Raw genomic sequence first — 24353 nt, 5'->3', positions numbered from 1 at the left:
CTGGACCCTGCTGCAAACCAATGCAATTCACTGATCGAGCAGAAAACCCACACAGAAAGAAAAAAAAAAGGGGGCGGGGGGGGACGGGGACAGGAATAGCTTCTTGTAAGTTCAATGTTGAGTTGAATCATGCATGCAGGGGGAGAGACTTGCCCTCTTTGGTGGCAATTAGTGGTCTTTGAAATAGATAAGTAACTACTAACTAACTACTAACTGGAAAACTACACTTGTCTTGACATTAGACAAAAAGATGACATATGTTGTGCTATGTTTCACAAAAATTTAATCCATATATTGTCAAAAAGGTGCCATATGATACCCAGCAAGATAAGCAAAGAAAAAGCTTATGCTGAGAATATCAACATACAGTCAGCTCCTCCAACAAAACTTTAAGAACAGAACTATCCTAGTAAGATAGTACTCTCCCATTAAAAAGACACAAAGAATAAAAAGTATGAGCACATTTCTAAAACAAACTTACAAAAATATCAAATGGTTCACAAAGAATAAACATTAATTTACCTTTGGTTTTTTGTTCAGCAGCCTGAAAGAAGAAAAGAACAAAACAAATCAACTACTTGTCATTATTCAAAATGATACCGAATAACACCTAACTTTTTGCAGCAGCTGCTTACACAGATCAGGCGTTAGTTCCAGTTAAGGACTGGAGAACGTTAGTTTAACTCCATGCATTAGGAATGTAAGAATAGCTACCCTTGTCTGACTAAAGCCAAAAACAGATGCCAAAGAGACAGCGTAACGCGCGGCAAGCAGCATGAGTGCCCCCACCGACCCACCCAGCCTCCCGTCACTTGAGGTTCAGAGGCTTCCTGAACCAAACAGGACGTTTATGAACTTCTCAACATTCAACAGAATTCACTTCCGTTAATTTGTCCAATATCCCTTTGAATCCAGACATACTATTAGCTTACACAGATTAACTGCACATTTTGTGAAGACCCAACTTTTTTTTAATCTGTTTGGAGTCTACCCACTTTTTCTTTTTACTATGCCTAATTTTTATACTGGAAAAGACAGTGATCAATTCCTATCTACATCCTAAGGGCCGTTTAAGATTAAAACTAACTATGTAAAACCGTTCTATGATTCTATGTAATCCAGAAAATGAGGCAGGAGAACACACACCACAGAAAATGCGCAACGGCCTTGGAATCCACAGTCACTTCGGTAGCAGTTGAGACTAATCCAGTCAACTCTGCGTTGACGCTGACGAGGAACATTCCCGCAACAGGGCTGTGGGAGCAGTAGCTCAGCATCAGGGGACGGGAAGCAGCTCGGGGAGCGCTAATGAACTGTCACAACTGCTTTTGCAGAGATTTTCTGACCACGGCCTCACGCAAAGGCGACAGGACTGCTCACTTCCATCAGAATTATTCACAGAAGTAAAAGCTGCAGAACCCGTATGTTAGACGTAAAAGTGAATATATAATATAAAACAGTAACATGAACAAACCTTTTTCTGAGCACCTTCCTTCTTTTTCTTTTCTTCCTGCTTTTTCTTTTTCTTTTCTTCCATCAAATGTTCCTCTTCTTGTGTTTCTTGTTCTTTCTCCCTGATAAGAAAAAAGGTTGGGAAGAGCTTTTCAGTAAGATGAAATTTATCTAGGAAGGTAAATAATCCATACTTATACTGCTAACTTTCTACGTCTCATGTTTAAAAAAGGCTGCTTCTAACGCTGTAATAAAAGCATTAAAAAAAAGCTGTTCCAAAATTGAAACCAATGGCAAACAAAATAGTAGACAATGAAAATTCAGAAAGAATAGATTTTTATTTGGAAACTTTATTTGGAACCTCTTTCCACAATTACTCAAAAATGCTACTTAATATTAGCACATTCTATGGAAAGAAAGTTTAAAACTGAAAAAAAAAGAACAAACCCCAGGTAATTAATGAAAGTTCCGTTGGCTTTCCACAGCTATGATTCACAATATACCTTAAAGATCATGAGCGAGTACATTATTTTCCAACTATTTTTCTTTTTCTGATCAAACATACACCATATTAATTTATCATATGCATCAATTTTGTTCTCAAGGAGTTGTAAAATAAGGCCCACATTGAATTCAAATCAATCATCGTATTTTGTGTTCATCCTATAAATTCTACCTGAAGAATCTCCGTGAACACAAACCAAGACTGTTCCAGTAGCATCTTGGTTAAAATTTAACCTGAGTTGTCCCAAACCAAAAAGAAAATCTATTTGAAACCTCACCATCTATGCTTTCTTTGTCCATCACCGTAATAAATGGTTATAACAGTGAACCTCCCGAACACCCTTCCAAATAAATACCAATGCAAATAATTAATTTACTTCTCTATAACTATTTTATCTTCCTTGACAGCTCTTTAGGTCCTGTTCATTTATCAGCCTTACAGATCTTCTGAGAATACACTGTTTCCGATGGGCTGAAACCATTACTATTATTAGTAGTAGTATTATTAGATTTGATGTCTTCCAATTATTCATCAAGATCACTTTTAGCCTAACTTACTATTGCTTTACATTTAACTTGCCAAAGTCCTACAGCCCCCCTTTTTTGGGGGGAGATTTTTTTTTTTGGTTGTTGTTAAAAAAAAGGTCTTTCTAGTTATAATATTCTTTGCTTAATTGTTTTATCACAACAGGTCTGCGGGGGGCGGCTGCTCTTTACCTAAAGGAGAAACAGATACTCTTCAGACTTTGTACATCGTGTCTTCAAACACCCCCCATCAAACATCTTGCCTTTTAACCGTTTCTTTTCTTTTCCTTTTAACGAGTTTGCACATTCTTACATAGTTTGCCTTTTTCTAAGAAAGGCATATTGTAGTCAATTTTTCGAGATTTTAGCTGTTGAGGGGTGCTCTGGTTTTTGGCTTTTTCACTTGCCTGAAAATACTGATTTTGGCCCCTGTAGATGCTTTAATGCTTACAGAGGTCCTGCACAGTGCTCCAGACTAAACGCAAGGCAGTTTCCTTTTCCTTTTGTTACCCAAAACAATAAGCATTACAGTAAGCAATTCAGAGGTCTAAACGCAGGTGTTAGTGCCCTTTTAGACACCTTACAGCACTCAAACTATTTACGCAAGTGACAGATATGGCAAGACCCAGAGTCTGGAACAGCAGCTGGAGGTCAGGCACATCTGGAAGTGCTTGGTGCACAACTGGAGGTCAGGACACCTGAAGTGGCATTAGACATCTGTATTTTAAATACTTGAATCACTTTGTCATGGCCAAAACCTCATCATCTGCATGACAGCTCAACTTTATGCCCGTTTCAAAGGGCCACCTTTCAAATATTGTACTGTAAATCCGTGTTTGAGAAACATTTGCTCCTAAGGGTTGCAGGTGGGTATTTGCATCACATATTTAACATTGCACTTAAGAAAAGGGTACTTAAAATTGTAGTTTTACATGGATTGCTCTAGTACTTTTTCCAAAAAGTGATGACTTACATTACCAAAAGAAACCGAGTTTAAACCATCATAGGTTTGACTTTATTCCCGTCAGCTCTGGAGAACAGAAGTCCGCAGGATTTCAGTAACTACAAAGGAACATCCAGTCCCTTCATTTTCAGTGCTCCCTGCTCGAGTCACAGCAGACTCCACAAAGCCCGTGTCTTCAAGTGAACTCTCCCAAGCTGTCAGACTATTGCCAAGGGAAGTTCTAGCCTTTTCCCTTTTTTAAAGCAGGTGAATGAAACAAGTCAGTGCAAAATAAGAAACTTTTTGGTTTCCTCTTGCTAGTACTTAAGAAAACCCACGACATCACAGCGATTCCAGAACACCACAATTACATTTAAGTCCCTTTTAATAGTCAGTGCAGTATTAAAAAAAAAAACAAAACCAAAACCAAAAAAACCCACCACACCACCACCACTTGACTTAATTTGCAGAGTTTAAATAAACTATGAAAGTACATACTTCCCAACCTTCCTGTTAGGCTTTTTTTTTTTTTTTTAATATATCTATCTATCTGTCTATATCAAGTTCCTTCCATCACTGTCGAAGTCTCAATACTCAAAAGTGGAGTCCGCTATGAACTCCTCCATTTCCAGCCTTTCTCTCCTGTAAAGGTGGCTCTGTTTTGACATTTCCCAAGCACTGTTGTGTGTTATTCCCTCCCTTACGCAGGTAATACACCATGTCAGAGGATCTTCTGAATCAAAGAAGAGCAAACATTTTGCTCCATGAAAAATACCATGTATTTTATTACCATCTTATCATATCAATTACAACAGAAGAGGTAGAAGTGCCGCTCCTAGTGGAAACCTCTTTGGTGTCCCCCCCCCATTTCTGAGATTAAAATAGCCTCAGATTAACTCAGAAAATTATACTAGAATTTTTAATGGAGTTCAATTTTCAAAACTGATTTACATAATGACGCTTCTGAATACACGTGCTTTAAATATGCTTAAAATAGAAATAAAGCTCCAAGTGGCCTCTCAGATGGCAACTCTTGCTGTCACTTCTAGGCAGAAATTAGTCATCTAAGAGCAAAACAAAACAAAAACAATAAAAACATTGCTATATAAAGTTTGATTACGTTGTCAAAGCCATGTGTTGCAGTTTTACTTCCTGAGCGACAATTTAATCTTTATTACAGGAAAAATGCTAAAAAATTCATAAATACAAAGCTCATATCATTTAAACCAGAAGTGTCTCAGAATGTACTTGTAGGAGTTTGCCTTTTTATACGTATGGATCTGATGTATCAAAATGATGGGGGATTTTTATGAGCAGGGGGCAAAGAGTTTTACTATAGCATCAAGTGCTGTTTATAAAGATTGCAATTAGCTTATTAAATCCAAACCTGAACCAAGGTTATCTTTAAAGTACACATGCTTAGGAGCTCCCTCTGAATAGGAAAACAAGACGAAATGCAGGTCGCAGTCAGAACAGCTTGAGAATTATGGCTATGTTCTGTCAATGCCTATTGCAGAGAGGCTTATTAATCCCTTTAAAAAATTAACAAATCTAGGCTGATTTTATTTTTTAAGCTAAGCGAGAACTTCAGTTTTCTAGTGGGCATCAGACATTGGATTGCTTTCACTTCTGAAGCCACAGCTGGTATTTTGAATTAGCACTGATGTGGCATTCCAACAGGATTTTGCAATACGCCTTTTGGGAATATCATATTCTTAAACAAACTTCAAGTAGAGTCTATCTGTGTTATCACATGCAAGGTTATTACCCATACAGTGTTGTACAGTTCAGAAGTTCCTGCAAGAGCTGAGGACTAAACAGAGACCTGTCTCTCTTGTCCCTCCATGTGACACAGCTCCAAACCCAGCAGCCTACTAATAAACTTTTTTGTATATATTTAAGATGCTGAAGGTTTACTTATTTACATGGGAAAACTGCCTGGAATACCGCTTCAGAATAGCATTCTTAATCTTGGTCTACAAATGTCTTTGCCTGGTTTAGCCCAGTGAGAGAACAGCTCCCATACCTTTTCTGGAATACCTCTTGTACCTTAAATTCACATCCTACTTTATGCTGGAAAAACTTCCCTTGATAGCTGTGAAAGTTGCTGTTACTGACAGAAACCCTACAAATTGCATACGATTGCTGAAGTACTGCTCTGGTTTAGGCTTCCCCCACCATACAACAGGGCATCGTGCATTTCTGAGCACGCACGTTTTCCCGCACAATGATGACGGGGGGCGGGAATCTTTAAACTGGAATTGTAAGGAACTGACAAATAATCGCCCAAAGGCAGGCTACCAAAGCATGCCGAGCAGGCTTTTTGGAAAGAACGAACAGAGCCATGCATCGTTATATGCGGTAACAGAGGGTCTGGGCAGCATAGGCATCAAGCACACAGTAACCATCTACCAAGTTCTCAAAATCCAGCATTGTACAGTTTCAAACAGAAATGAAGAAAATTACTATTTAGAAAGTTCTTCAAGATCTGATTCTAAATGGTAAGAAAGAAGTGGCTGAGATCATGAAAGCAGAAAGCAGTTTGGAGGGTGGCAATGAAACTGAATGAAAAAATTAACAAATAAATAGCAGTGAATACTGGAAAGGCAGGCTTCAATTAATTCAGGACAACTGAAAAATACTGTCACATAGGAAGAGGCAGGCATTACTTCTTGGAAATCCCCAAGAATCTAAACGACAATGCAGATACCCTAATGTGTAGGAGGAATATTACATAAAGCAAGAGGTCACCATATCAGCAGTCCTTGTTTTCACGACTACTAGAACGGATAAACTAAAACTCCACATCTGCCTATTGCCAATTTTGTTTCCTGCTTCATCTTTAGCCGGCCCAGCTCTCTGTGACCTTTCTAGAGTAAATACTGGTGAAGGCAAGGAGCTGGTGTGACTTTGGAAGTGCCAGCTTTTTTCCCTTGATATCTAGGCTCAGTCATTAATCAAGAAGAGTCAAGCTGGTCCCTAATTACAAGCTCTCCAATCACCTCAGAAAAGAAAGAAGCACACAAAACTAGGTCAAATAAATAAGAAGGAGTATGAAAAAAAGAGCACATGGGGACAAAAATGAAGGCGGCCAACAATGTATTAGCATTGTGCATATAAAAAGTAACAATAAATCAACCTATAAGAGCTTCATTAATAAGCAAGAAGAAACATTAGTTTTGATACTCAGTGGGCAAGGGGGACTATTGACAGCTGACCCCAGGAGGGCTGAAGTGGCAGCACTGCTCTCCGCTGCAGCCTTCGCTAAAGAGGTCAGCTGGGAACAGATGGCCAACAACCATCCGAACTGGTGCTGAGCCCGCAGCTGACGACAGCTTCACAGGGGGATTTCGTACTGCTCTTCCCTAGGTAGGGAGGCTTTGCTCCGAGCTGGTGGCAGGGGCAGCAAAAAGCCAGCAACCAAGCTGCTCCTGCCCCAGGAGCTCGGCCACCACCACTGCGATGCTCCATTCTGGGGCTTCCTCGCCCGAAAGGGCCGGCCAACACAGCTCCACGCAAGAACCTCAAGATGTGTTTCTTAAGTGGCTTTTCCCCAAATCTGGGAAGAAGGAATGACTGAACTTCTGAGGAAAACTTCCATGAACCGGCAGGGGGAAGGAAAGGTGGTGGTGGTGGGGGGAATATCGAACTAAACATTTTGCTACCACTCCAAATAGGAAATCAGGCCAGCAAAAGTAAGAACAGCTTAAAAAGTCCCTAGAGAAATCGGATGTTTTTCCACTGGCTGGGCCTGATGTGATTTACGATAAGAACAACTCTGTCTAAGTCGTTACAGATTACCTTAAAGAATCAGCAGAAGATGGATGGCACTCCAGAACACTTGCAAATGGCAAAGACTGTGCATATAACTTAAAAGGGGAAGGGATAAAACCATAACTAACAGCTAAGAAGGATTTGTGGGGGAAAAAGTCTGATTTTTTTCCTAGGACATAGTTGCAGGTGTTTTTTAAAAGGACAAAAGGGAGGCAAACAGAAGTAATTTATTGACTTTTCAAGCAACACGCAAGGTTTTGTTAATAAGAACATGGTTGCTTTCTTTTTTTTCTAAGAACAAGGTAGGGAACACAAGCTAAATGAAATTACAATAAAGCACCCACAAAACAAGTAACCTCAGCACTTCCCCTTCCAAAAGGCAGAGAACCAATGCATTTTTGTTGCAGTATGCCACACGTCCAGCAGCAAAATTTTTATTAACCACTTTGCTGCTAGAAAAATGTGTGCGCTTACTAAGTTTCCAGAATATGTTCAGTCATGGGGCTGCAAAACAATTAAGGATGGACAGTATTCAGAACAACCTGATAAACTCGAGAGGTACAAAAAAAAGTAGAGAGTGCAATAGAGTGCAATTCAGTGAGAAAGAGTGCAGGGCACCATGTTTGGCAGGGAATAGTCCTATGTATCAACACAGCATAGGGAACAGCTCGCTAAACACCAGTTTTGGGGCATGAAAAGAGGAGCTGTTACAGTGGATCTCAATCCAAAGGCAAAGCAACAACATCACACATGGTCAGAAATTCATCAGCTGCTGTGCTGTGTCCAGTTTGGGACTATCTACAGCAACAGAGATACAGATCAACGGAAGAGAGCCCAGGAAACGGCAACCAGAAAGAAGGATCAGAGATCAAAGATGCACAGGCCCATGGAAAAAACTTGAGATTTGGATTCACTCTAATCTCAAGAGACAGCAACTCCTTTATTCAAATAGGCGTTAAAGACAGAGGTAGAGAAGGATGGAGTAAAATCTTTCTACTTCAGCTGTGGTAAGTAGCACTGAATTTAAATTGCAACAAAGGAGATTTTGATTAGGCATAAAGAAAAAAATCTTCCACACTGTAGCATTTAAAAAAAAAAAAAAAAACAAAAAACCAACAGTAGAAGACTTACCAAGTCTCTATAAATATACATTTGGGGGAGAGAAGAGGAAAAATACCTAAAGAAAGGAAGACTTGTTTTTATTAAAAAGTAACACTGATACAAGGCCACACTGACTCCTGGACACACAGACAATTAGACTGGAAACAGGAGGCCTCTACCCATTTGCAAAGTAAAATCCCACAATATCCTTTCAAGGGAATTAATGGGGGAAAGCCCTCAGCTACACCACTGTGGGCAAGATAAGTTTATGGATGGGTTACATGTATAGGCATGGTCAGGCAGCTTGAAACTGAACCCTGTAATTCGAAAGTTTGGGTGCAAAATTTGTTCCTACAGGGAGTCATAAATGAAGCTTGATGAGTAGTTTTGTTTCACCTCAGTTTATAATTTATTAATCCCATGCTCTGGGGTTTCTAGCTGTCAAATTATGCCCCTGTCCTGCACTTGTCACTCCTTAATACATTATTCGCCTTGACAGGGGATTCCTCCCTTCCTCTGAGACATCAAAATATCGCCCACTGCCAACAGCTGTGGGCCTGGTACTTTGATGCTCCCCGTATCTTGTCAACTTATCTTGAAGCACGCAAGACAAAACTGATCACCTAACAGGAACAGCAGTCTGCTTTCTGAAGTCACCTAGAAATCCCACCGATGCTGCTGCACAGAAACAGACCACTAATACTAATACCGCCCTTGATCTTCCCTTTTAGGGTACAATATAGTTTTGGCTTTAAGTCTTCCTTGTGCGTTTTTATTTATTTGATTTGTTACAGGGTTCTGGTAGGTATCTTCAGGTCTGTGCTGCTCTGTGGACTCTTCTCCACAGCTGCCTGTAATTGTGAGGGATTAGACTTGATCGCTATGTCCTCCCTCCCCCAGGCTTTCTTTAAACCACAGCACACTTGGCTAAGGTGCAAGATGTGCACAGACAACTTCATTCACTACTGAAATTTGTGCAGGAGCAGAATGTAGCTGCCATTTAAAGACACCCAAAAACACCACAGCATTAGTCGAGAACGGGATGTGAAAAGCACCACATTCAATTAAAATATCTTACTGAAACTACAGGAAGATTTTAGGTTGCCCAAGAGACTAAGTTAATAATCCTGCTCTTACCATCTGTAAAATAGAAATTCCACAGTCAGAAGAAAAAAGAGCACCTGTGTTACGCACCCTGTCTCACGGCTGCATCTCCAGCAGCAGCAGACGGTGTTCCTAACACGCCATTTTGGATTACGGGTTAAAGAGCAAGAAAATACTGGCAGAACCTCGAGGAGAGTGCCAGCTGCTGTTCCTTGCAGGACCTAGACTCTTGCTAGAGGTTTCCAATTCACCCAGTGTTAACTTATTGCGACCCTACTTTATGTACACAGTGGGTAAACAACCGCTGAAGTAACTTAGATGAGAATGAAAATAAAGCAAGACTAGATAGTAACTATCGTTCAATTCAAGATTTTTTAAAAAAGCACACTGACCCAGCCTTGTCTTGGCCTCTACTAGTTGATCACTGGTCACTAGAAGTGGGGAAAAATCCCAGAGAAGAAAAAGCCTTTATAAATTAAGGATACATATTAACTGTAAGTGGTAGGTCAGACATCAGAAGTTTGATGAGTCCATAGTTGAGCACTGCCCAAGTCCAATGCATGTTTGTAGGGTTTTTATTTCTCATCTACAGACTTCCTTTTGTTCACTTTCTCCTGGATTGTTACCAGAGACAGATGGTGTACTAATGAGCGTACTGGAGTACTGATGAGAGTGTTTCAGGAGATGCATGTTACATCTTCATTACTAAGTAGTGCAGACCAATAGGGGTGGATTTGCAGAGCAAAACTGTAGGTCCAGCAGACTTGACAGCCACACTATCCCCACTCCAGGTGACTTTATTGCTTGAGACTAGCTCCAGTCCACTCCTATGTACCAAATGCTCACTTGAGCAGGAAAGCATTAACTGCCCCCTTGGAGCACATCATCCAGTGAAGTTTTATTTAAAAGGAATCCAATTGTTGTACCCCAAGACCACTCCATGATGTCAATCAAAGCACAGCACAGCACGTGACGACAATCAGAAACTCCCAATCCAAATTAACACGCCAGCATAGATGATTCTATAGGGTACGAAGCTGCTGTCACACAGGTATGCCACCTTTCCTGTGAAGGTGTTGCTCTCTGCAGTGCAGGCCTATTAATGTATACACAAGCTCCGCTCTGGGACAACCTAAGTAGTCAGTAGGGAAATCTGGGCATGGGCTAGAACACTGTACACAAAACCTCAGCCTTGTATACATTTCAGGCATGAACCACATCAGAATTTGCTTCCTCAGTCTGCTGACAACAGCCCAGCAGACCTCAAGTATCCCATCATGGTCCTTGCATAGCCTGAGTGGTGCACAAGAAAAAAAAAAAATATCTCACCCCCCAAAAGCAGGCTTGCATTACATTCACCACTCAAAGCAGGCTACAAACAGCAAGAAACATGTTATGAACATCTCTCCTCCCCCATCAAACACGGACCGACTCCTCTCTTGGAAAATTAAGCTGCAGACTGTGAACAGTGGAGATAACTAGATTTACTTTCACAGCACCGCCTCCCTCCCGGGCCTGATGGTATTTACCAGCAGTTGACGTAGCATCTGGTCCAGAGCTCTTCCCCAGTCTTCCTGGGACATAATACACAAAGGAAAATAGCTTTGGAATCCAGTGGCTCAGCAAGAGCACAGCATGTTTGTCTCTCTCCAGATACTATGTTTGCTATTTTGGTTTCTGCAAATACTTTAGAAGACAGGGGCCCTGTGCCAACAGAGACAAAGACCCACGCTGACAGATTATTCAACTAAATGTCACCAATTAACTGACCTAGAAGCAGAAGCAACCTATGGACAAGTTTCTGGCTCAAATTATTTAGCTGGAGTTGAACATGTCCAGGGAGCAGTGCTTCCTGGGGCAGCTGCCCAGGGATACTGCGGAGCAGGGGCCGGGAGACAGAACGGGAGCAGCAGCCCCACAGGTGTTCTGCCAGGCACCAGGGCCCCGGGGCTCGGCGAGAGCAGAGCGCTCCCAGGGACAGGGCCGGAGGCGCCGCTCAGCCGCCACCTGTCCGACAGTACCAGGGTCAGGAGGGATGCTGCGCGCTGCAGGACAGACCGCCAGGAACACCGCTTCTGCGGAGCATACCTTCACACCCTCCAAGCAAGCACAGCTAAACCTTTATGCTTCTTTGTTAAAAAAAAAAAAAAGAAAAGGAAGTTTGTATAACTAAAATGATGAACCATTTTGCCTGCAGAGATTCCCAACACCCCTAGTCCTTTCCTCCCTTCCATCACAGTGACATGACAGCACTCCACTGTTCCTGAGCCCGATCACTTTGTTATCAGCAGGTGAAAGCATATTTAATTCGCTTATTGCAGGAGCTGAAGATCAGCCCGGTGCTCTCACACAGGTCCAGCTAGACAACACAACTGACAGGGTCAAAAAGCAGGCAGCAGAATTTATGCTTAAGACAAATATGTTTATGATGCTGCTCTTGTGCTTATTCTGGGGAAGAGGCGATGACAACACATCTTCAACAAAAGACACCCAGCTCACAGCAGCCATAGCCACATGCGTCCATTGCCACATTCACAAGCGGCTCCAGTGTGATTAAAAAGGGCTGGGAAGGTGAGGTCTGGAATAAATCTCTCTCCTTTAAAGTAGAGTTCCTGCCACAGGCACCGTAGAAAAACGCATACGCGCTTCCCTCGCTCCTACCCACAGGCAGGGCAACTGTACCAGACAAGTCTAAGAATAACACCAACACATACCAGCAACACAGTCAGTAGCAGCAGACATGCTACCAGACATGCATGTGCCACTCAAATACAGACCTGCCTAGCTGAGATGACCTCCTGAGGTCCCTTCCAGCCTGAGTTTTCCTACGATATTAAAATCGTTTCACAGATGTGTGGCAGAAGCCTGCAGAAAGCAGTCTCTAGGAAGACAGCATCCCATACAGGGAATGGGCCTCTGCCATCTCACTGCCGAGATCTCCAGGTGTCACCTCGGAACTCACAAGCGGCGGGGAGGCGCGGGACACTGCTGCAGCCCCAGCTCTGGGAAGCTCACGGAGAGAGACCCGGATGGGCCTCACAGGGAGGATGCGTCTCAAGATCTAGAACTGGAAAAAGAATAACGACACTACTCCTCGTGCTGCAGAGCTCAGAACAGCGCTCCACAGTACAAGCCCTGCTGGCATCACCAGGGACAGTAAGGGGACACCCAGTAAAAGCGGGTGAATGGCATAAGGGACCTACGAGGTGCACATAAGCTAGGCTAGGGTATGCTGGGTGTAAAGAACAAGATGCTCTCTACATGCGTGCATGCTGCCTTGGAAAGCTGGAGCTCCACTGAATGGGCATATACTACCTTATTACGCTTGCTCCCAGATACAGATATAAGTTAGGTAAATGCACAGCTCCTGGCATAACAACGCAAGATAAGATGAAAAAGGGAAAACAGATGTCAACAGAACTCCTTGTTGTAGAAACCAGAAGGGAAATAAATTTACAGGGAATAAGATGGAAACTTACGTTTTTGTAAAGTGTTTATTCTTTTAAAAGAAGATTTCAGAATACACAAACCCGTAATTTCCTCCTTCTGCATTTTTAAATTTGCTGGGTGAGCTCATTGAACATTCAAGTTGTTGTCTTCAAGTTTTCCAAATACCATTCTATTTAAAGGCACTGTGAATAGGGAATTCAATTTATCAAATGAATGAAAGAAGAATTCTTAGCAGGAACCCTGGTGAGCTAATCAAGAGTCACAATAAAATGTCAGGGGTCCTGGAATTCTCTGCAGGAGGTTAACACCAAATCTGATCCAAGTCAAGGAAGACAAAACATACTATAGACTAATAAACTGTACTAAAAGTTGCACACTGTAAATGTGTGAAAGTTTAAGCACAAATGAAGAAAAATCTACTTAATTGTTTTGTGCACTTTTTGTACATGAAGTGTTTAACTACAAAAATCAAAACCCTGCCCACCACAATCATTTCATTCAACCTGAAGATAATATATTTTGAAGCAATTTAGTTTTTGTTCCACTGCATCTTCAGCTGCAATGCTGTTTTGAAAATTACTATAGCAACATAACTCAAATGAGATAAGAAACCTTTACATTACTCTATACCTATCTTTAGGCTGGAAACTGAACCCACAAAATTCAGAGAAAGACTTATTCTGTCATCCAAGATTACGGAAACAGAAAGGTCCAAGCTAGCACCTTTCCCTCCACGTTATCTACCAGAGTTTAGAAGGTTAACTCTGCATTGCTGAAAAGGCAATCCTTACTTCCAGTAAGTTCATCAAGTTTCAAAGTTCTCTGTTCCTCCACTTCACTTTCCACAGTAAAAGCATCTGGATGCCAATTCCTGCCAATAATAAACTAGAATATCAGAGCCACCATCAGAATGGGCCATCATCCGTTTTTCAACTTAGCAAATGAACAGCGTCTCCATGGGGGGAGGAGAGATGGGGAAAGGAAATAGCCATAAATGATCTTCCAGGCCAGGAAAACTAGTTGCAGTAAATGCCACTTTGGAAATCAATTTATGGTCAGTTATGATCCTAGTAATAACTATTTTAGGCCTTCAGTTAGTCCATGAAACGCCCAGGGGACCAAATATTCTCAGAAATATATCCAAAATGTCTCCAAGTATGTTATCTGATCAGTAGATGCAGACAGAATTCCAGAAAGGTCAGCTCTTGCTTGTCTGGATGCTGATAGAGGGACGGGAGACGGACGGGGGCGGGGGGGCAATCACAATTTCAATGCAGTTGGCTATCAGAGCGGTGCAATATCATCCAGATGAAAGAGATGATACCTATCAGTCTGGGTTATTTGCTTCAAAAGCATGGGGTTTTGTTGTCACTGCAGTATTTCACCTAGAAATTTGAGAAGAACATTTCATCTTCACAAACGCAAGAAAAAATTAAAGTTGAGGGTCTTTTTTAAGCAAATCATTATGTAAGCATCCATCCAATAACACAGCCATTGCTTTATTCAATTACTACACATAAGTGTGGTAGCACAGCATAAAGACTGACATCACTAGGTAAGGTACTGCTGGTGCCCAATGAGACCTAACTTGGATTCTTCTTTTCAAAAGTGAAGGACTTCCAAAAGTTTGATTAGAAGAATAGAAATAGTAAAAATTACACATTCACCGAGCTCCAGTAAGTCCCATATAATATCACCTTTAACCTGCAACAGTGCTATTTATACAAAGACTCTCCTCCTCGATAGCAGCAATTCTGTTACTGTGACAGACCAAGTTTAGTTCCACACCTGGATCAGACAGCTGTATTTTATGATGCTCATACTAGAAAATATTAAATAGCATCTAGATTGCTACCACCAGGCTCTTCTTCCTTATCAGACGATGCTGCATCTTCCATACTAATTTATTTTTTAAAGGCTCAAAAAGATAAACATGTACCTCTTTATAGTTTACATCAGCTAATGTTATGCAAAAAGAAACCAGTTTTATAAGCAGGAAAATGGAGAGGTATGTTATGAACAGATGTGATCAGCACTCTTATGCCAATAGGTTATTTTTAACTAACAGCAATTTTTTGCAGCATCACAAACCAAGAATGAGGTACAATACTGTGCACTTACAGCATTACAGCCATGACACCACAAAGAGACGAGAACTATTAGATTTGCAGAGATGTAACATCTTCTGTTACATAGCCAGGGAGCAAGAGACAAACTTTCAAGTGGAGCATCCATTTCAAAGTCAAAAATGTGGAAACCAATTCAGACAACACAAACACTGGAAGCAATTCTCCTGTTAAGTAAGCTTGTGTAATTGATTAAAAACATTGAGAGAAGAGGAAAGTTGAGACCTACAGGGAGAAAGAACGATGTTAGCAGAGGGATAACGAGGAATCCTACTCCAGACTGGCTTTGGTGATACACTGAAGAGTCTTACTTGATTTACACACATGCCATTAGGCTATGTTTGCAGCGCCAGTCTAGTTTTTAACTTCACATTTCATATGAAATATCATCTTCAAGGCTATTATGAACGTGCAGTGAGTTCCAGCAAAAACATTACACGCCATGACAAAGACCACCTTCTGTGGTCTTCTACTAATGACCTTGTATGAAGATATAGTAAAATGACAGTCAGCACATTATGCATCTGTACAGTTGAGGGGTTTTTTTGCATTCTCACTGAACTGCTGCTTTTTTCTAGAATGGTTTGTGTTAAAGCCCTGGGCTGATGCTCTTTTGTTTACCACTAACCAGCTACTGTTGAAAAACAAGCATCTCCATTGTCAGCACCAATGACGTTAGCATCAGCCATGAAAACATTTTGGAATTCTGAAGATCTAAAAGACCTGAGAGTCCAAGACTAGAGTACGACGGAAAAGCAGACTGACACAACACAGATATCCGGCTGAGCTTAAAACAGACCTGGCAGAAGTCAGTTTGAACCAACAATCAATATGTGTACTTACTGACCACCCAGAATGGTATCCAAGCCACTGCGAGTACTCTGTATCCCTAAACAAAACAAAAAGCTCTTCCCCTTCTCATCGGGAAGTCTTGCAAATGCAGTACGAGAGAGAAAACTGTAAACTTCAAGCAGAGAACGTACAGACAGAACACAGGAAGGGAAAAAAAGGAATAGGAAGGAAAACAGCACATCTAAGAAAACACAGATACGGCATTCGAGGGGACTGTTCTTGACCAAGACCATAACAAAGGCACTTACCCACTATCCCTTCAGAAAGTCTTCACGGGAAAACACGCACAGAACCCATTAACAAGAAGCTAGGGGGGAAAAAAAAATGGGTCTGCCTCAGAAAAAGGCCCATGGGCAGACACTAAACACTTCCTAGCCCAGGGTGGTTTTTTAACTTGCAGTGCAAGGGGGTGGGTGTTATCTTTTCCTAAATGAGCCTATAGCTGGTAGTTGCATGCTAACTATTTTGAGACCTAAAAACATATTTTTCTCTGGGGCTTAATTACCACAAAGGATGCCAATCAATTCGACAAGTCAATTTTTCTCTCTAATAATAATAATAAAAAAAAAAATCAAAAAATCCCATTCTCTAGCAATTCAGAGCTTAGTGCTAAAAAAGCCCAAACAGCCAAGGGATAAACATTAGATATTTTTAATACAAAGCAATAAGCAATTGTTAACTTTCCTCATAAGCGAGCTTCTAAAACACAGAATTTCCTGATTGAAATCTAAGTAAATGTGCATCTAGTTTGCAATTTTTTAAATGGATGTACATTTCAAAACACAGAAAAAGCAAGCTGCAGATAGCCGTTTATTACAAATGACTTCCACCTCCATAGCCCTCAAAGGCAAACTATAAAGCTGTGTGCAAAGCTAGACAATCTGGGCATCCAGCCATAAAACATCACTGCTGCAGCACAGATAACTGTTCTCACTCTCAAGCCATCCTTGGCTGTAAACCCACAGGGAAGAGCTCCAGAAAGCAGACCTCACTACTGTCAAAGCTTCTAATATTTTATGAGCTTGAATTACAACGACATTCAAGACCTCAACACTGAAAAATTACAGTGCTGAATCACATCCAGGGCTAAGACCAAAACTAACTCAGATTGTCATGTTTGGTACCCTGAACCATGAGACTTACGAACAGCCAGTTATTTTACGGATGTCTTCAGTGAAAGAAGCCTTTTTGTTGGGATGAAGAGAGAGATCTGTTACATTTTTAAAAAGACAAAAGAATCAGATGCACATTTTAAAGTACTGCTGCCTTTTCTGCAAGCGATAGAATCTTTGACACAATCTTAAAGAGCACCGTAACTATTCTGCGCGAGAACGGACAGTTTCTTACTATGATCAAATTCAGACATTTTTATCTTGTGCGGGAGATTTTAAAACATGTTAGTGACAAGGTAGGAAGCTGCACAAATAAAGTTTCAGAAAACACAGTTATAACTGTGCATGGGAATCCACAGTGAAGTTAATCATGATAAAGTAATGATAAAATAAGCATAAGTATGTCTACATCTGGTAATTAAGACGTAAAACTAAGCCGTGCTTTTGGTAGACAATTTTCATAAAGAGCTCAGATTCCTAAAGGAAGATCAAATAGTACTTTGATTCCTCTGCTTTCATACATTAAGAATAACCATCTTTCATTTTACCACTAGCATTTGCCAGTGAAGAGACTGTGCAGAGCGCATAGATCATTTAGTAATGCAATTTACTGTCACTTCTAGATCATCTGCCCATTCAATAAAGTATACTTCTCCTCTAAATATTATTTGCCCTGGTTGATATCTTCATAACACAGCTGAAAACCTCAAGCCATTATCACTAGAAGGCATCAGCTGATCCTAAATTGGCTAGACTGCAGCGTCACAGGCATTTAAGAGGTTTCCTTATCATTCATCTTTAATACTAAGGGATTGACAGGCTCCTACCTGCAGCTTCTAGGCCAAAGGGAAACCTTCTAATGGTATTACCATTATCTTGTAATCTGAATTTTAAACAATTAAAACAATAGCACTTTTGTGTTGCACATCTCTACTGCAACCAAAGATGATAAATTTTTAATCGGTTCTCATGTTCAAAGTCATATATAAAGCACTGATTTTTTAAAAAGAAGCAATACGCATTCCACATTTAAGTTGCTATACCTTCAGAGAGAAGCAGCACAGTAACAGGCATTGAGATACGAGTCATCGACAGCGACTACTTTGTTTATTTAGGAAAGGTTTGGCCATTTTATTTTTAAATCTGCAGTTCTCACAGTCAATACTATCTAGCAATTCTTTCCAAATGAAAGCCTCTTTTTACTAAAGCAAAGGATGGCTCCACCCCTGACCTCCTCCTCCAGCTTGTTTTGGAAAGGGGCCAGATGACAGCATTTGGAAAAGCGCATGTTTATCTCCGCAAGGCCAGCTGCTAAGTTAACATATTACCCGTTCCCACATACACCAGGCCTGGTTAAGTCTTAACAGCCAAAACTGAAAGTAAACGCTGCTATTGCGTTTTTAATAACAAACTTAACACGAAAGAGAAAAGGTGTCTGTATCGCATACAGCATCTGAATGGACTGTAAAACCGTAGGTCACTTTGAGTTAACAGCAGGCGGTAAATCCCTTACATGAATAAAATTTCCTGGTCTTTCCGAATGAAGTGAATGAAAAACAGAAAAATAAGAGGTTTTATTTCTAGACTAATTTAAAGCTATACTTTCCATAAGGCTGCCATTCAGCAACAGTTTGCTCCAAGACACAAAGAGATTATAGCCCCTGCTTGACAAAACCTTGAACTTTACCCTGTTTCATTGCTACTCCAGTTTGGCAAGGTATGGCACTTGGGAGCTGTGAGAACTTCCACGAAGAATCTTCAGGTTAAAAGTCCTTGTATGCCCAATTATGTTATTTCTCATATTAAGGAAATTTCATCCTATTATTTTGCCAAGTCTTAAAAAGCTCCTCCAAACAAAACCCGACAGAATTACCTTCCTTCCCTTAAACATCAGCAAAAGATCACAGAAGTCATCAAAAGCATAGCTTGTTATTTTAATAGGAAAGACAAACCCCGGAAAAAAAGAAATTAAGCCAGAGAGGTGAATTTTTCCTTCATCCCAGCAAGCTTTGCAATAGCAGCTGAGGTAAACCTCATCCTGTTCACAGGTGATCAGAGGCAGATTTTGAAAGATGCAAACACAACCCTGCCAGGTCAAGAGGGTGAACCTTTAAGGTACCAAATGTTTCTTAGCACCGAATCCAGTCTAATTCTTAGCACGAATCTTATCTTTGCACGAGGACCCAAGGGCAGTATCCCAGAGTAAATTCCACGGCGCTTTGTACTAGCACAGAAATGGCACAGACCAAGGCTCCCCACAAGCACGTTCCCAGTAAGCGGGACTAACACCCTGCATCCATGACAGCCTAATTACAAAATAATCCATGTACTGTAATAGGTGTAACAGCATACATAAGCCAACTGTATATAAAACACTACTCAGTTCAAGTCAGCTTTTAGTCTGATGCACACCGATACTTAAATTTGTCAATATGAGAATCCACGCATACAGAGAACAGAAACATTAATAAATCCCAAGTATTTTATACCGCAATTCAGAAGAGCTCTAAATAAAGAGGTCAGCATGCCCTCGTTTTTTCAGTGCTAGAAACAAAAAGTTTAGTCAAGAGTACAGAATATTGCCTAAAAACACAGCCCCATGAACAACGTGCCCCGCTCCCGGGCTCCAGCAGTTTTCCCGCTGGCAGCACCTGCTCGCCCGGGGCTGGACCGGGACCTCTTCCATCGCACAAGCTGCGGGCCAGCAGGGAACGTCAAGCCAGAAAAGACACGTTCTCCTTTGAAGCCACGGATAAAGCGACGCCAGGCGCTATTAGGCTACTGCTAGTCCCCCGAAACAGCCATGTGCACTAAAAAAAAAAGCTCAAATTAATCTGATTTACTATAGCGTTCTTCATAGACTCAGCAGTCACAGATTCAGAAGCAACAAGGTTACCCAACACCAGTGCATAACGCAGCCTCTTTCATCTCACCCCCAAAAAACATCATCAGCCCTACACATTAAAGAACGACCCCCCCCAGGCTAAAGCAGTCTTTCCCGCCAGCTGTACCCCCGTCCGACACTGACGCTTTAACCTTGGGAAAGGATCCCAGGGCCGGGGCAGACCCTCTGGAACTCACAAACACCACGCCGAAGGAGCCAGACCGGCACCCCAGGGCCTCCTCAATTTGAGGAACAGCAATCATGGGAAACTATGTGATTTGCTAAGAACAGGTTGCACCCGCTGCAAGTCACCTACTACTTCCTTGGAAAACAGAGGGGGGAAGCAGTGAGAAGCAGCGCGTCCCTTTCCACGACTTTCTTGAAAGGATAAAAAGTAGTATCCGACAGGCACGGCGCGTTGCATCTCGGCGGCGGGTGAATCCGACACCCCACCACCGTGGGCAGCGGGGCACGGTTGTGCAGCGCCGCCCGCCCGCGGCCCCGGGGCCGCCGAGCACCGGCCCCCGCCCGCCAGCGGCCGCGTTACCGGGCTTTTAGCCACCGAGCTGGCCTGGTGGCCAGAGCGCATTTCGGTATACGCGTTAGCGTACATTCGTCTGCGGCGTGCATATGCATAGGGGAGGAACAATATGCGACAGACACGGGTATGACGTACTAAAGATTATTTCTAAATTTAAAGTGGCTGTTACATTAATTGCATAAATATCTCCCCACAGATACGCTCGAGTTGTAGCAGAAAATAAAGTCGCCACGAAGTAAGACTAGCGGTATTATATTTAATGGAAAAAGAGGGGGACAAAAACCCCAATAAATCCCATAATTGGACCTTCAACTAATTACATATTAAGAAGATTAACCTTTGACACAAACTTGTGATACAAACAAAGACGACTCGAACAATTAACAAACTTGCAGCGTTTCAAGATTTCTCAGGTTAACGACTGAACCCTCCCTCGTCAGCGTCGCAGTTAAAAGCACCAACTGTTCAATGCTCTCCCTCCCACCGGGCGACATCTCAGGTTTGGACGAAGATCCCTCTCCGAGTACTCAGGAGACAACTACAGTAGCTCCCCGTCATCTCATTACGGGAGGGGGGGGGGGGGGGGAGAAGAAAGCCCCGGCGGCACCCGGAGGCCGCGGCCCTCGGGAGCAGGCGGCCGCACACCCGGCCCGGCGCCGCCGCAGCGCTGCGGGCGCCCCGCGGCCCCTGCGCCCTCGCCCCGCGGCCCCTGCGCCCTCGCCCCGCGGCCCTTCGGGCCCCTCGGCGCACAGCAGCCGCCTGAAGCGGGAAAGGTACACCGAAAGAGACTGAATTCATTCTAGCGTGTAAAAAAAAAACGCTTCGGCAAGTTGTTTAGAGCAAAAAAAATAAATGGATTTTGCAGTGTTTTGTGGTGTTACTCGCTTCACTGACTAGTAAGCAGTAAAAAAAAAAAAATCTGGTTTAGACTCGTACGAAAAGGAGGTATGCACGAGCTTAGCTAACTTCTACCATGCCCAGATTAAGAGAAGCTATTACCCCTTCTTACCTTTTAGTCTTTTCTTTATGGGGCTCTTTGGCAGCTTTCGATTCAGTCTTGCTGTAAGGAAACAAGTGAGTATTGTCTACCGTGTAGGGGTCTTTCTGACGTGCTCCTTTCTTATTTTAATGCCTTTTTTTTTATAAGTGTACCCGTAATTTCACGAATCTCAATACGAAAAAATCTCACACGGCCAAAAAAAATCAGTTTTTTTTTTGTTGTCGTTTGTTTACCCCCCCCCCCAAAAAAAAAAGGCTGCCACACAGAAGAAAAAAAACAACAGATCAACAGGAAAACACTATCCAAGTAGAAAAGCAAAGAGCTTCAGTGTTATCCAGCCCAGAGAAGTGCAGCAAAGGCAGGTCCAATTCCAAAACAAGCTTTTGATTTCCAGTGAAGCAAAAAAAAAAAAAAAATCCCAAAACAAGACCAAGAAACCAAGACAAAATACACCTTAAAGTCCCCAGCTAAATTTTTGCACGAGTGTGTCTTAAATACAAGTTTGCTTTTATGTGTTGCAGCAAAGCCCACGAAAGCCAGGATTTGGAGTTGATCGGGATGAGTCCTCGTGTGTGTGTCTTGACGGATTCTCAGTCCACATGGAGGAGCATCTGAGGGGTTTTTTAAAAGTGCAAATTAAAAAGAGAAACTGGGACCCAGAAAATAGTTTTAAGATGGATCCCCCCTTCCAAAAAAAGACAAAAAGAAAAAACCAAAACCGCCACGGAGCCACGGGGGGGATCCGGAGTCTCACATGGGGCTCCGGGCAGGAGGATCCCGCCGAGTCGCTGGCTCCAGGGAGGTCCGCGGAGGGCGGAGGACCCGCAGCAGCCTCTCAGGGGCGTTGGATCCGCGTCTCTGGCAGGGACCCGGCGGGGCGATCCAGCAGCCTCTCCGGCGGGAGGAGGATCCGGCAGCCGCTCTCGCGGGGAGGGATCCGAGGAGGAGGATCCGCACGGTCCTTCACGGGGGGGCGCGACGGGGGGAGTGGGGAAGCCCAGCAGTCTGCCCGCCTCGCTCGCACAGCGGACCGGGGGCAGGAGGAGAGCGATCCCGCGGGCTCTCTCCGTCTCCTCCGGAGGGATCCGGGCAGGGCCTCCGGGCGGGGGGGGGGGGGAGGTGGGCGGCGGGAGGCTGCGGCAGCGGAGCCCCTCGCCGCAGGGGCAGAGACCCGGGCGCCCGTACGCCCGGAGGGAGGCAGGGAGCGGGGGAGGCCGGGGCGGCAGCGTCTCCCCGGGGGGGCTGCAGCAACGCCTTGGGCAGTCGGTCAGTCAGCCGGGCTCGCTGGGGGGGGGGGGGGGGGGGGGGGGGCCGCAGCGCCTCTCTCCGTCTCTCCCGCTCGCTCTCGCCTCGTCCGCTCGCAGGCAGGCGGTGCCAGGCTCAGTGCCGCCGGGCCGGTCCCCCGCTCCGCCGCGCTGCCGCCGCCGCCGCTGCCGCCACCGCCAGGGACGCCGCCGCCGCCCTCGGGAGCAGAGCTGCTGCCGCCGCGGCCATTTTGTTGCTAACTGACACCAGCCCCGCCAGGCAGCGCGAGACCGCGGGAGGCTTCGCCGCACGCTCCCCCTCCCCTCCCCGCGCTGACCTCAAACAGGAAGTCTGCCCCCCCCTCCGGCCCGCGCGCGGCCACGTGACAGGGGAGTCCCCGCCACATGCAAATGAGCGCGGCGGCCGGAGCCAAAGAGCGGCGAGGCCGCGCGCTCCGGCCACGCCCCCCGCTCCCGCGGCGGCGCGCGCCCTCCCCGCCGCCGTGCGCAGCCCGGCCCCTGCGGGGGGGGGGAGGGGGAGGTGACCCCGGGGTGCGGGAGGGACCCCCCGCACCGCACCCCCTGGCCACCCCGCACACGAATGCGGGTGCGCCCCCCCCCCCCCCGCACACGAGCAGCGCGCCGAGCCCGGCGGGACGGGGGCCGCTCTGCGGGGCGGCGAGGAGCGGCCGGGGGGGGGGGGGCCGTGTGCGGGGCAGGGCCCTGCTGCCCCGCCGTTGCAGAGCCGTGCGGGTGCCGGCCCGCTGGCACCTCGGTGCGCCTGGGGCAGGGCCCGGGGGGCCGCCGGGGGCCGCCCGTCCGCACCAGGGGCCCGCACGTCGCGGCGGTGTTGTAGCTGAAGTCGTGGCGGAGCAAAGCGGGGCTGGGAGCCGTGTGCGGGGGGGCGCCTGCCCCCCGCAATAACCTTAGCGCCGGCGTGAGGAGAAAGTCAGGGTCAGTTCTCGGAGCACCGCGGGGAGAGCGGAAAGCAACGCCGAGTCATTTTTGCTAAAAGTCGTTGTGCCTGGGTCTGCGGCAGAGCCTTTCCGGTTCTCCCGCCTCTCCCGCTTCCTCTCCCCCTTCCGCAGCGAGCGTTTTGGGAACGCAAGGAAACCTAAGGCCTGAATCTTTGTGTGCGCAGGCCGTTCCACTCAAATATTAACTGAACGTGGGTCAGAGAGCAGGGCGGTTACTGTTGCGAGTGGGATGAGACAGGCAGCAGGAGACGGCAGGAAAAAGCAAAGCACGGTGCCGATGCGATTGCCGTGCAGCAACGCCGCCGTGCCCGCTGCAGCGCCGGGGCGGGCGGCAGGAGCCCCGCGTCCCTGACCGCTGGAGGGAGCCCATCTTGTGCCAGAACGCAGCAGAAATACGCCGTGGAAGACAAAAAATAATAAAACCTGAAATATCAGATCGTTGTAGTCAGAACAAAGTACCCAGGTCAGACCATGAGCTATATATATGCAAAATGTTACAAAAGTCAGGTTTAAATGTCCCATTGTGCTTCATCATGCCAAAGAAAGGAAAAAAAAATTATTAAGAACAAGGCTTTGAACGTCCGTCTGGCACCTTTCGCCAGGGGTGAATTCGTACGCCGCGGCGGTGGCAGACCCAGACTCGAGTGAAAATGCCCCGTGCTGCTGGCGTGGGCCACCCGCAGAGCAGGACTGGTGCCGCTGCAGGAGCGGCTCCCTGCTTGCTCGTCTTACTCAAATGTAGGTCAGCACCTAGACTCCTTCCC

The 24353-nt window shown here is 44.6% G+C and overlaps 1 protein-coding gene across 8 annotated transcripts in view; it reads right to left on the bottom strand.

Annotated features, from left to right (window-relative positions):
* Window positions 1-22972, bottom strand: part of TNRC6C (trinucleotide repeat containing adaptor 6C) — a 108853-nt gene extending 85881 nt beyond the window's left edge. For 7 of the 8 annotated variants that reach the window (XM_087750465.1, XM_087750463.1, XM_087750464.1 and 4 more), the window contains exons 1-2: window positions 1475-1574; window positions 523-544 (exon numbers count right to left, since the gene is read on the bottom strand). In XM_087750465.1, the coding sequence (XP_087606591.1) occupies window positions 523-544; window positions 1475-1537 (85 nt within the window). In that variant the 5' untranslated portion in view covers window positions 1538-1574. Of the gene's footprint in view, window positions 1-522; window positions 545-1474; window positions 1575-21377 lie in introns of those variants that run through there. The other variant, XM_087750469.1, reaches the window with a different exon arrangement.
* Between the last annotated feature and the right edge of the window lie 1381 nt (window positions 22973-24353).

This window comes from Nipponia nippon, unplaced genomic scaffold, assembly GCF_047370975.1.
Source record: "Nipponia nippon isolate SJK-2023a ecotype South Korea unplaced genomic scaffold, ASM4737097v1 scaffold_14, whole genome shotgun sequence".
Lineage (NCBI taxonomy): Eukaryota > Metazoa > Chordata > Aves > Pelecaniformes > Threskiornithidae > Nipponia > Nipponia nippon.
Note: the sequence above shows the minus strand (reverse complement) of the source record. Positions and strands in the feature narration are given on the sequence as shown.